Source organism: Chanodichthys erythropterus, chromosome 4 (assembly GCF_024489055.1).
Source record: "Chanodichthys erythropterus isolate Z2021 chromosome 4, ASM2448905v1, whole genome shotgun sequence".
Classification (NCBI taxonomy): domain Eukaryota; kingdom Metazoa; phylum Chordata; class Actinopteri; order Cypriniformes; family Xenocyprididae; genus Chanodichthys; species Chanodichthys erythropterus.
In genome coordinates this window covers 21384471-21399258 of record NC_090224.1, presented here as the reverse complement: position 1 = coordinate 21399258, position 14788 = coordinate 21384471, and the positions used below count along the sequence as shown (strand labels likewise).

At 32.8% G+C, this 14788-nt stretch overlaps 1 protein-coding gene across 2 annotated transcripts; it reads left to right on the top strand.

The window, feature by feature from the left end:
* The first annotated feature begins 2166 nt into the window (after positions 1–2166).
* On the top strand, positions 2167–14620 carry brox (BRO1 domain and CAAX motif containing). 2 transcript variants are annotated; one of them, XM_067383321.1, is made up of 13 exons: positions 2167–2278; positions 4429–4535; positions 4611–4717; positions 4841–4937; positions 5819–5914; positions 6891–6963; positions 7103–7208; positions 7290–7379; positions 8207–8292; positions 8801–8882; positions 10720–10870; positions 11455–11614; positions 13879–14620. In XM_067383321.1, the coding sequence occupies exons 2-13, from the start codon at positions 4435–4437 to the stop codon at positions 13963–13965; spliced, it is 1236 nt and encodes a 411-aa protein (XP_067239422.1). In that variant the 5' UTR covers positions 2167–2278; positions 4429–4434; the 3' UTR covers positions 13966–14620. The 2 variants fall into 2 exon arrangements, with proteins under 2 accessions (XP_067239422.1, XP_067239423.1); XM_067383322.1 differs by having other exon boundaries at positions 2202–2263.
* The last annotated feature ends 168 nt before the right edge of the window (positions 14621–14788 follow it).

Genomic DNA, 14788 nt, shown 5'->3' with positions numbered 1-14788 from the left:
GAAGAAGCGCTCACTAGTGGCGCTTTCAAAATAAAAGTCCTTATTCGACTTCAAGAGAGCGGGATCTCATCATTATAACTTATGAGAATTCTGATGATTTGTGAGAGTAGTGTAAAACTAGTAAGTAATTGCGTTATATAAATAAGATGTAAACTCATTATATATATTTTGTTAAAAACCACAGTGGAGCTATATACTATTTTTGGCAGCCGTTACAGAAAAAAAATTTACCAAAAAAATTCAGATTTAACCTTGAGATTTGAAGTATTAGAATTATTAATGACACTAATAATTCTTAATTTCTGCAAAATCAATCGGTAGTTATTAATAGAATAACGAGACACAAACCTTTACATTCAATCGCGTTTGGTCACATTTATTTCTGATCACAGTGCATACACATACAAACTCTTAGTCCGCACATTTGGAGAAATGCATGTTTACCTCAGATTTCATTAGATAGAATATAAGCTGGGCTGTACGCAGGGTTTTATAATTACTGAGGTCAGAAAATGTAGTTTGCTAGGGTGGTACGGGGGACAGCAACATAGTCTGGCCCAGATCCGGCCCTCATCTGGTACATGTGGTTTATATGTGGACCAGATGTGGGCCAGATCTGTGCCATTGCTATGTTGCTGTCAGGGGCATCCTCCCCCGAGAAAATTTAGATTTCCCTGGTGTACATACAGTATGTGCATTTTTAAGACGTTTCAAGGCCAACAAACTGGATAACAATAGCTTTGAAACCATGTCAACAAATATATTCATGCACAGTTTTGAGGCAGCTTTGATTACATGTTTGGTAATTTCATGATTTTACTTACAACAGAACAACGACGGTCATTGCTCGTAGTTTCTTTTGCGCTTTATTTAAGCTATAATAAAGTAATTATGCAGCGCGCCGGCGCATTTGCGCGTGCAATTCTTGAGTGCGCGCCACGAGCACAGTATAACGCTGATTTGGACAGTCATGTTAATTTTTCTGAGTTTTACCGACATAACCGACAACATGTCATCTGACCGCAGTGCACTGTTGTTCAACTGAAGCTCCCTCGTCGTCACATGCACCTTTTCCGCGCATTTGAAAAGAGACAGTATATATATATATATATATATATAGATATATATATATATATATATATATATAGCTATATATAGACACACACTTACAAACTTTTGTTAAATGCGAATAATTATCTATATAATTAATCGCATTTAACAAAAAGTTTGTGTGTGTGTGTGTGTGTATATCGGCCTATATATATATATATATATATATATATATATACATATATATATATATATATATATATATATATATATATAGATAGATAGATAGATAGATAGATAGATAGATAGATAGATAGATAGATAGATAGATAGATATACTGTCTCTTTAAGACCACAACAAACGGGTCACTTTTCAGACGGCGCAAGTCAAATGCGCGGAAAAGGTGCATGTGACGACGAGGGAGCTTATATATATGTATGTGTGTATGTGTGTGTGTGTGTATACATACTATATATTTACAAACTTTTATGTTAAAAACGATTAATCATTAATCAAGATTAATCGTTTATAAATGCACAAACACATACATATACCAACTTTTATGTTAGATGGGATTAATTGTGATTAATCGATTTAACAGCACGGATAAATATGATTAATCGTGATTAATCACATCTAATCAGCTATTGATCAGCTATTAATTAATTATATATATATATATATATCTATATATATATATATATATATATATATATATATATATATATATATATATATATATATATATATGTACTCACACACACTGGTATTTGGTCCTTAAAAATTCGATTTATTCTGTGTAATAAAAGCTTAAGAAATTCGCAGATGTGGTAAAACTCGAATGTAAGTTGAATTAATTGGATTCATTTAGAAATTTTATATTTTATGTTTTTTATGTAACTCTTGTTCTTCCTTGCACCTAGTCATTCTATATTTATTTATTTATTTTGTGGTTTCTGTTCAAATATAACTGAATATTTGTATCCATTTCCTTTAGGCTACATCTTCTTGCATATACAAATTATTGTATTTCACATTCACGCTACCAAAACACGTATAAAAAAAAATGACGTAAGCGGGAGTTTAAACCCAATGGGCGTGTGTATGACGTCACCGCCCGAAACACGTCATACAGGAAGAGCGTTCATTGTTTTGGCGTTTCCTGATCCACATCTTTGGAGTATCGCCGATTAAAACAACAAACATCTGACAGTCGGTACATTTCTGGTATAAATACATATCTCTTTCATTTAAAATAAGCGTAATGAGTCTGTCTGAGCCGGTTTTGAACTGCTGCTGCTGTTGAATAGCGAGTCTCTCTCTCGGTTGATTTCCCCCAGGTTGTGTTCATATTACTGACAGCTTTAAGATCACAGATCAGCGTGTTTATATAGATGATAAAGCTTCAGCAGTAGAGTTTTTAGTCAGTGTATTGGTTCTGTCTCTGTTTGTTTCATATAGAGCTGTTGATAAACAAGGCCGAGAGGTAATCATGGACCTGCCTTATCAAATGACTCATTTCAGTTCACACAGCACTTCAAACGATATATTATAACGTTAGTTAAATTCATTGATCTTATCTATTAAGTGCTCTTTTGTAAGTTAAATGTATTGAATATTAATCAATGTGAAATGTGCAATTCGATATCGATTATTTTGGATGTAGTATTTCAGTTACAGTACATGGCAAATTTTTCTAGAGGAAAAAAATCTCTCAACTAATGCTGTAAACTACACATGAGAGTCAGCTGGTGCTACTATAATAATATTGAAGGTTAATTTAAAGGGTTAGTTCACCCAAAAATGAAAATAATGTCATTAATTACTCACCCTCATGCCGTTTCACACCTGTAAGACCTTTGTTAATCTTCAAAACACAAATTAAGATATTTTTGATGAAATAACCAGCAATGACATTTCCTCTCTCAAGATCCATTAATGTACTAAAACATATTTAAATCAGTTCATGTTAGTACAGTGGTTCAACATTAATATTATAAAGCCACGAGAATATTTTTTGTGCACCAAAAAAACAAAATAACGACTTATATAGTGATGGCCGATTTCAAAACACTGCTTCAGGAAGCTTCGGAGCGTTATGAATCAGTGTGTCGAATCAGCGGTTCGGAGCACCAAAGTCACGTGGTTTTATCAGTTTGACATGTGATCCGAATCATGATTCGACACACTGATTCATAACGCTCCATAGCTTCCTGAAGCAGTGTTTTGAAATCGGCCATCACTATATAAGTCGTTATTTTGTTTTTTTGGCACACCAAAAATATTCTCGTGGCTTTATAATATTAATATTGAACCACTGTACTCACATGAACTGACTTAAATATGTTTTTAGTACATTAATGGATCTTGAGAGAGGAAATGTCATTGGCCTCACTGAGCCATCGGATTTCAAAAAAAATGTCTTAACTTGTGTTCTGAAGATGAACGAAGGTCTTACAGGTGTGAAACGACATGAGGGTGAGTAATCATTTTTGGGAGAACTAACCCTTTAAATGGACTTCTTTATATACAAACACTTAAATTACACTCAATGATGTTTTTATTATGAATAAAGTTTAGAATTACATAATCATATTTCTACTCCAATTAGTTTTTTTTTTTTAAATATAAACATTTAAATCGCGGCTGTCATACCTGCTTTATTTAAACATGCATTAAATATTGAAGAATATTAATAAATCTATAACGGTGTATAGCTATATTTATCAGAATGTTGCTTTCTAGAGCACTTTTCTCGCTGACTAATGAGTTTATGGTCACTGAATATGTTTTTCTGAGGTAAATGTGACGTTACGTGACATTGTTTACAAGCTGTTTTATTTTATTGACGTCTTTCCGAGGTGATTGAGCGATTACACTGATTGAGCGATTACACGAGACGGATTTCAGTAAGTTGTACTGTATATTATAACATACCTTCAGATGTTCATTCACATTTATTTCGCTGTAACTGTATTAAAGCGGAGGAGAGGATGATCACATGCTTCTCTTTAACTGAGGCGCTAAAGCGATCTGTCACGCCACATTAAACGGCGCTAAAACAGTATTTAGTTTCTGAATCTCATAATAAGATGGACGTCATTTGAAATCTGAGACTTTGCTTCATATCAAAAGTAAATAAGCACAAAGATTATTGCGATTTATTGGATGGGAGGCGCTACATATTCTGCTCAGTCATCAGCTGAAAACAGACTAATAGATTCTTGGGATTTAAGAATCGATATCGGTTCCTAAAAATGAGAATCGATTAAAATCAAGAAACGCTATTTTTTACCCAGCCCTACTGCCCCACAACTGTTTGGTTGAAATGCATTAATAATACAGAAATTGATAATAGCATCTTTCTTCTTGTTCAGGTCATCATGACTCACTGGTTCCACCGAAACCCTCTGAAATCCACAGCGCCCGTGTCCTTCAACCTGTACGGCGTGGCGTCCAGCCCCGCTGCCAATAAGATCTGCAAGTGAGCATCGTATTCTGCTGGTATTATATACATTTTGATGATTGTTATGGTATAAATGTTAAATCTCTGTCTCAGTGACCTGAGAACGTCACGGGCCAGACTGCTGGACATGTTCACAGATGCCACATGTACACCAGAGATTATGAAGAAATCCAGTGATGAATATTTCGCTCTTTTACAGGGTTTGTGAAATATTATATTTCATCTCTTGTGCCTCCGGTCAGATATCTGCATGTTGCATCTTTTATTCATTTGCATTTATTTTGCTCAGAGGCAGATTGTTGTTGTTTTTGTTGGCATTGTAGGATTCATTCTGCCGCTGGATGGCACCACACAAGAGAACAAGCTCCGGTTCATCCAGAACTTCAAATGGACCGACACTTTACAGGGAAATATCCCAAGGTAACGATCACACAATGTGGTTTTCATATATTACTGGCGACTCAACACAAAGTGTTTTATTGTGCAAAAGTAAAGCCTTTATATAATGCATTAAAAAATGCATCAGTTATGCCTTGTAATACACCTTATAATGCATTGTATGATCTCATGAATAATTATAAACACAATTATAATAAAATCTATTCATTGTTACTCCTTTAGAAGGTATAATGCATTAAAACACATGACAAGAAACCAGTTTCAGAAGTAACAAGGAAAAGATATAATGCATTATAATGTGCATTATGAATACCTTTATATTGCGTTAGACATATAAAGGCTTCACTTAGAAGAAAACACTGAAATGTATTATATTTATCAAGTAGTAATAATTAGGGCTGTCAAGCGATTACAGTTTTTAATCTAATTAAATACACAATGTGGCAATTAATTGATCTAATTTATCAAATTTGGCTGAGAAATTACTCCCAAAAGATCATTTAAAGTCATTATTGTGTTAAATGAGAAAAGCATCAAATAAACATTACAAAAAGTAGCTTTAGAAAGAAATATTTTATTTGATTCAACATAGAATTTATTATACATAAACTTTTAAACCAGGAGGGTGAGTAAATGATGACAGAATTTTCATATCGTTAAAGTTTTTTTTTTAATAATATGGAAATATGAATTAATTGCACGTAAGATTTCTGAACAAACTAAGTTTGTCTTGCAAATGAACCTGTATTTTCATATATCTTGTGAATTTTTGTTCATGGTTTTTGAGGATGAAAGCAGGTCATGTGACGTGTCCATGTTGTTCTAATTTGACGAGCTTCTACCTAACGACAGATGAATTTGAACTAAAATAACATGGTTTAAAAAGACGTTGTGTTTTTCAGTGCTCAGCAGGATGCGGTTTTTGAGTTGGTGTCTATGGCGTTTAATGTCGCCATCTGGTACACCAAGTTTGCCTCAAGACTGGCTGGAAAGGAGAAGTAAGTTCTTGGTCAGTGACGGCTTTTAAACAGTTTGTAAAAAAAAATTATAAAAAAATAATAAAAAATAAAAAAATAAATACATTTAAAAAACTGTCAGAAAAGTTGCATTACATCTTCTAGAGCCGTACAAATGCAGACAGGCATATCTGATGTTTTCAGAAGGTCAAAATATTTTTTTTATTATTATTTTTTTTAAAGGCAACCAATTTCCGACATAGTTGTGCTAGATAGAAAACTATTAAAAATAATATGTTTTTTTATTTGAAATAAAATAAAATTTTAAATATTAGAAGAGAAACTAAAACTTAGAAAAAATAGAAATGTTTCCTTGGAAGTACTAAAATGAATAAAACTAAAACTAAAATTAAAGCTAAATAGAATAAAAAAGCTAATAAAATGAATGACAATGATCATTAAAAAATGTAAAACTATTGTTAACTAAAATTAAAACCATTTAAGAGTCACATTTTTTATTTTATTATTTTAAATAAAGTCAAAATAAAATAACATATATATATTAGATGAAAAACTTAAACTTAGAAAAAATAGAAATGTTGCCTTGGTACTTGAAGTACTAAAATTAATAAATTTAATAAAAATAAATTAATGCTAAATTAAATAAAAAACATACCATTTAAACTAAAATTAATGAAAATTAAAATTAAAAAATGTAAAACTGAAAATATAAAAATAAAAGGTAATTAATTATAAATATTAAAATAGTATATAAAAATACTAAACTTTGCTCATTTTCTCCGCATGTAATAAAATAATTTTAATTTCAAAATCAATATTTAATTCATTCATTTTGATAAGTAGCCTTGTAATAAATGAGATTATGTACTCTAAGCTGGTCATTATCACAAATTAAATTGACTGTACATCACCCCAGTCTGTAAAATAAACAGTTTCAATAATAGTTTCAATATTTCTTTAAAGACATTTTTACAAGTTTTTGTTTTTTACATTGTAGCATCACAGAGGACGAGGCCAAAGACGTTCACAAGAGTTTGAAAACCGCCGCTGGAATATTTAAAACCCTCAAGGTAAATTGTGCCTTATTTTGTGGTGAATTAAAGAGAGACCCTGCATGAAACCCCTTAAATGTGGTAAAACCACTGTAATGCATGGTCATGAGTGGCTTTCTGTTTGATCCATGGTAATATTTCGCTTCTTTCCTGTCAGGAGACTCATATTCCTCGACTCATCACTCCAGCAGAGAAGGGCCGAGACCTGGAGCCCCGAGTCATCGACACCTACATTGTGCAGAGTCAGGCCGAGGCTCAGGAGGGTAAAACATGCCTCAGTTTACAGTATCGCTCTCTTGTGTGCGTGTGTGTGTGTGTGACGGTTCATGTGTGTGTGTTTTTAGTGACCATTGCCAGAGCCATCGAGCTGAAGCACAACGCCTCCCTCATCGCAGCGCTGGCATTCGAGACCGCAAACTTCTACCAAAAGGCCGGTAGGTTTACTACTGCTACTGTGTAATTTACTTTTTGCTTCTCTCTATTTAATTCTGCATTATAATTTGCCTGTATTTCCAAATTTTGGGGTATATATTTACAACATGTTATTTATACAAACAAAAGTTTGGGAAATTAAATCGATCAAAAGTGACAGTAAAGACATTTGTAATGTTACGAAACAAATAAATGCTGTTCTTTTGAACTTTCTATTCATCAAAGAATCCTGAAAAATAAAATATATGACAGTTTCCACAAAAATATGTTTTCAACATTGATAATAATCTTAAATGTTTATTGAGCAGCAAATCATCATATTAGAATGATTTCTGAAGGATCACTGAAGACTGGAGTAATGATGCTGAAAATTCAGCTTTGATCACTGGATATAAATTATATTTTACTGCATATTCACATAGAAAATAGTTTTTAAACTTGTAATAATATTTTACAATATTACTGTATTGTTAATTACATTAGCTAACATAAAATAGCTACAATTTTTCATTAATAATAGCAATTCTAATCATTTCAGTATCTATAAATGCACTATGAACAAACATTAATGAATTTCTCATGCTTGTTGTACATAGTTAAAATATAATCATATCTGAAATAAACAATAAAAATATCAAATAATGTAAATGGTGTGGTTGTTGTCTTACAAAACAAATTAAATACAGATGAATTATTGATTAGAATTGAAATAAATGTGAGAAACATTGAGAGCATTTGTTTAGAAATATTCATCAAATACCTCAAAGAGCTGTATAATAAAAAATTATATATCATTTAGAAGATTATTGTTTTTCATATTATTTCTCAGATCACACTCTGAACACTTTGGATCCAGAATGCAGCAGTAAATGGAAGAAATACCTGCAGCTGAAGCAGCACTTCTACATGGCTTATGTGAGTCCATCGATTTTTTTAAACGAGGATCAGTCTAATAATAATCTAAAGTGCCCCTATTATGCTTTTTGGGATTTGATCTTTCATGTAGTGTGTAATACAGCTGTTTTTGATTGTAAAATGTCTGCAGAGTTTCAAAGATCAAAGTGCACGACAGAAAGAATAAATTCTGAACTGCCTGAAATGAGTCCTCAGTAATTCCAGTCTTACTTCCTGCTGAACCTACATGGGTTTGAAGCTAATTAGCATAACACCATCCTGTGGTCTTCATTGGCTGTCAGCAATTCTGAGGAAAAAAACCTACATTGTAAACCTATTGTAGGAATCTTTTCAATGGGGCATTTTAACATTCAATATTGACTCAACCAATGGTTTTAGTTTTAGGTGTGACTTTCTGTTAGTTTGAACAATGGCAGACGAGTGGAATGATTGGATGTGACCACTATTTTTGACATTTGGCAACACTATTGCAATCAGTATTTTACTGTGTGGTTTATTTGACCTGCAGGCGCACTGCTATCATGGACAGACTCTTCTTGCGGGTGATAAATGTGGAGAAGCCATAAGATCCCTGCAGGAGGCTGAGAAATGTACGCAATTATGAATCCCTCAATAAAGCATCAGACATTCAGTCAGTATTGATGTACTGTTTTAGTGGACACTGTTTGGATAACACTTAATGATAATCTTAAAGGGTTAGTTCACCCAGAAATTTAAATTCTGTCATTTATTACTCATGTCGTTCCACACCCGTAAGACCTTCGTTCATCTTCAGAACACAAATTAAGATATTTTTGTTGAAATCCGATGGCTTAGTGAGGCCAATGACATTTCCTCTCTCAAGATCCATTATTGCACTAAAAACATCTAAATCAGTTCATGAGAGTACAGTGGTTCAATATTAAAGGTGCCCTAGAATCAAAAAATTTATTTATATTGGTATTGTTGAATAACAAGAGTTCAGTACATGGAAATGACATACAGTGAGTCTCAAACTCCATTGTTTCCTCCTTCTTATATAAATCTCATTTGTTTAAAAGACTTCCGGAAAACACGCGGATCTCAACATAACACCGACTGTTACATAACAGTCGGGATCATTAATATGTACGCCCCCAATATTTGCATATGCCAGCCCATGTTTAAGGCATTACACAAGGGCAGCCAGTATTAACGTCTGGATCTGTGCACAGCTGAATCATCAGACTAGGTAAGCAAGCAAGAACAATAGCGAAAAATGGCAGATACAGCGATAATAACTGACATGATCCATGATATTTTTAGTGATATTTGTAAACTGTCTTTCTAAATGTTTCGTTAGCATGTTGCTAATGTACTGTTAAATGTGGTTAAAGTTACCATCGTTTCTTACTGTATTCACGGAGACAAGAGCCGTCGCTATTTTCATTTTTAAACACTTGCAGTCTGTATAATTCATAAACACAACTTCATTCTTTATAAATCTCTCCAACAGTGTAGCATTAGCTTTTAGCCACGGAGCACAGCCTCAAACTCATTCAGAATCAAATGTAAACATCCAAATAAATACAATACTCACATAATCCGACGCATGCATGCAGCATACATGACGAACACTTTGTAAAGATCCATTTGAGGGTTATATTAGCTGTGTGAACTTTGTTTATGCACTGTTTAAGGCAAGCGCGAGCTCCATGGGCGGGGAGCGTGAGCATTTAAAGGGGCCGCAACCTGAATCGGCGCATTTCTAATTATGCCCCAAAATAGGCAGTTAAAAAAATTTATTAAAAAAAATCTATGGGGTATTTTGAACTGAAACTTCACAGACACATTCAGGGGACACCTTAGACTTATATTACATCTTGTAAAAAAAAAACGTTCGATGGCACCTTTAATATTATAAAGCAATGAGACTATTTTTGGTGCACAAAAAAAAAAAAAATTGAAAATTGAATCATGATTCAGATCGCGCGTCAAATCGCCAAACAAAATCATGTGACTTTGGCGCTCTGAACCGCTGATTCGACACACTGATTCATAACGCTCCGAAGCTTCCTGAAGCAGTGTTTTGAAATCGGCCATCACTAAATAAGTCGTTATTTTGTTTTTTGGCACACCAAAAATATTCTCAACGCTTTATAATATTGATATTGAACCACTGTACTCACATGAACTGATTTAAATATGTTTTAGTACATTAATGGATCTTGAGAGAGGAAATGTCATTGGCCTCACTAAGCCATCGGATTTCAACAAAAATATCTTAATTAGTGTTCTGAATATGAATGAAGGTCTTACGGGTGTGAAACAGCCTGAGCGTGAGTAATTAATGACATTATTTTCATTTTTGGGTGAACTAACCCTTCAAGGATTACTAATGCATTATCTGATTATTGAGAGATTTTAATAGTTAAATCATGTGTCTTCTAATGGTTGTAATGGCGGCAGGTTACTCGCGCGCTGAAGCCTTGTGTAAAGAGTACCGTCAGATGAAGGGTCCCGGCAGCACCGCCAAACCCTCGGAGCAGCTCTTCTTTAAGAAACTGGGCTCCTTCATCAAAAACACCCTGGAGAAATGCCAGAGAGAAAACGGCTTCATGTGAGTCAACAAACACATACTGTGCTTCACATAAAGGGGCTCTATTATGCTTTTTGTGTGTGTGTGTGTGTAATGTTGCTGTTTGGGTATGAAAAAGCTCTGCAAAATTCCAGTTATCCTCTATTTCAGTGTCACTGTTTCTGAACTCCCTGAAACGACTCCATTGTAGTTTTGAGTTTTGTTCCAGGAACGAACACGTCACAATATTCCTCATTTAAATAATTCATATGCAGAATAAAGGGGCGGGGCCTGGTTGAGTTAGTTAGTAGTGTGTTGCAACTGGCAGTTAAACGGGACATTTGCCAAACACAATCGCAACACACTGCTCCAGCCGACCAATCAGAGCACAGTGTGCTTTTCAGAAGGTGGGGCTTCATAGAGACAGGAACTAAACAGAGCGTTACTGACAGACTGGGAAGAGAGGAGCTGCAACAATGGAGAATATGAGGAGAATAATCAACATTCAAGCATGAAAACCTGTTCTCATAGGGTAGACTTTGCATAATAGGTCCTCTTTAACATGCAACGCAACAGTATAATAAAAAAACAGCTTCCTAGAAAACACAGTTGAATGTTTTTGTCAGTTACTTTCATAAGGTTCCTGCTGAAGCTCCTGCTCTGGAGTTGAAGGCTAGTTATGGATTGGCTGAACCGACTCCATTCGAGCTCCCGGCTCTCAGCGCTCAGTGCACACCTGAAGTCTACGCCACCTTTGACCTTACCAGAGGACCGAAAGATGACAAGGTGAGGGGATATTTCCCTTCCCGCTAATATATATATATATATCGCGAGAGCGATTTAAAAGCAAAAGGAGTGACGCTCTCGCGGTACTTTGATGTCATGTGCCGATGCATCTTGAACAAGCCTAACGAGTCATTCATTCATTCATTTGATTCATTCAAGCAGCTGATTTGTTCATTAATGTAGTAAATGACTCTCTTCATAAATGAGTCATTGAATCATTATTTCACCCATTTGATTCACTCAAAGTGTGGATTTATTCAGAAACAAAACACTGCTGTGTGTTGCTCAGAGACGCACAACAGCTGAGCAAACACAGACAATATAACACAATATAAACTTTTTATTTATTGAACTGTTGTATATAATCAATATCACTTGCACTTGTGTTATTCTGGACAAAAACAGCACTTGTGTGATATTGCTTAACTGTATCATATGATATAAAAACTCATACAGCAGCATTTTTGCTCTGATATCTTGAATTTTAGGGTCGTTCTGACTGTATTCTATAGGCTCTATCATGCAGTTGTTGCTCATGTGTGTCATATTACAGGGTTGCCAGGTTTTCGCAACAAAACTCGCTAAATTTCTACTCAAAACTTGCCCAAATGCGTAATTCCCTGGTAATATTAGCATAAATATCATGTTATTTGGGGTCGCTTCAACCCTCAGATATGAAAAAAAAACCTGCGGCAACAGTGTTAAATTAGTCCAATTCCACAGGAAAACCGTGGACTTGGCAACACTCACCAATACATTTGTATGATATACTTCGTATGGATGGAGTGGTGCATTAAATGCGTTAATAATTTTAAGACGTTATTTTTTCCACAACTAATTATTTAAGTTAACGTGTTAAATCGACAGCCTTTATATATATATATATATATATATATATATATATATATATATATATATATATATATATATATGTATATATATATATATATGTATGTATATGTATATGTATATGTATGTATATGTATATGTATATGTATATATATATATATATATGTATATGTATATATATATATATATATATATATATATATATATATATATATATATATATATATATATATATATATATATATATATATATATATATATATATATATATATATATGTATATATATATATATAATTTGTATTTTAGGGCTGTCAAACGATTAATCATGATTAATCGCATACAAAATAAAAGTTTGAGTTTGTATAAAATTTATGTGTGTAATATGTGTATATATAAATACACACAAATTAATTTATATATTTAAGAGAAATATGTTATTTATGTACAAAAAATGTATTTATATATAATATAAATTATATAAAAATATAAATAAATACATACACTTGTAAATATTTCTCAAATATATACATGGATGTGTTTGTATTTATATATACATAATAATTACACACAGTACTCACACATATATTAGGCAAACCTAAACTTTTATTTTGTATTAATTTTGGATTAATCGTTTGACAGCCCTAATATATACATATAAATTATATATATATATATATATATATATATATATATATATATATATATATATATATATATATATATATTTATATATATATATATATATATATATAGTTTACTAAACACAATACTTTATAGTATTTATTTACATATTTATATGCAGTTTTTTGTATTCTATAGGCTCTATCATGCAGTTGTTGCTCATGTGCGTTATATTACAAGGTTGCCAGGTTTTCACAACAAAACTCGCTAAATTTCTACTCAAAACTTGCCCAATTGCATTTTGGGAGGGTCCCCTGGTAATATTAGCATAAATATCATGTTATTTGGGGTCCCTTCAACCCTCAGATATGAAAAAAAAACCTGCGGCAACAGTGTTAAATTAGTCCAATTCCGCAGGAAAACTGTGGACTTGGCAACACTCACCAATACATTTGTATGATATACTGCTTCGTATGGATGGAGTGGTGCATTAAATGCGTTAATAATTTTAAGACATTATTCTTTCCACAACTAATTATTTAAGTTAACGTGTTAAATCAACAGCCTTAATATATAAATATATATATATATATATATATATATATATATATATAGTATACTAAACACAATACTTTATAGTATTTATTTACATATTTATATGCAGTTTTTTGTATTTTTCCATCAGATCTGTTTCTCTGGACACCGACTGTCATAGTGTCCTATCAGCAAAAGAAACCATTTTAAATCAAGCTCTACACTGACTTAAGCACTAATAATTTTTCCTTCCTTCCAGGCAAAAGCGAAGCATGACGAGGAGATCAAGCCAGTGAAGGAGCCGGATCTGAAGCCGCAGAAAGACACGGGCTGCGTCGTCTCTTAATCGCATCGACGGACCGGTTCAGCATGACGTCCAGGATATCTAGAGGAGTCTGTAACCTTCAACACAAGCGCTCTTCTTCGTGTCATTCTCTCCCCTGCTCAAATATATAACAATATAACATAGTGATATAACAGTGGCGTCTGTCTCGTGCTCGGATTCTGTTTAAGGTGTTTTATCTACAAACGACAGATGTTATAATGAAGGATTGAGTGAGTTTGGTCATTAATCTGATGAAGAGTTAATCCTCATAACACAGAATTAATCTGAATTACACGACCATTTAATACGCACTTGTAGCATTATTCAGATTTTATGGAGATTTTGAAGGTTTATTGGGTCCATTGATTAGAGAATAACTTCTGTAGGTCACTAAATTCGTTTTTTTTTCTCTTAATGTTTATAATTTGGCTCTTCATGTTGATGCTGGTAAATGAAACATTGTTCAACACAAATGCTAATGTTTAACAGTCTTTAAACCAGGTTTAAAATTTCAGACAGAATTGTCATATTTCACCCCGTCTAAAGAAATCATTCATGCATACAGACAGTTCAACCACAAAATTTTCTGCATTAAGACATTGTTCTCAAAAAAAGTGAAATTTTTATATATATATATATATATATATATATATATATATATATATATATATATATATGTAAAATATAATATACAATTTTCCCTACAATGAAAATATATATATTTGATAATAAATTGTAATGTTAAATATATTTATATATTTCACTTTTATTTATATATATTCCTAGGGTAAAAAAAAATGAAATAAATATATTAAATTATAATAGAAATATATTTAATATTATA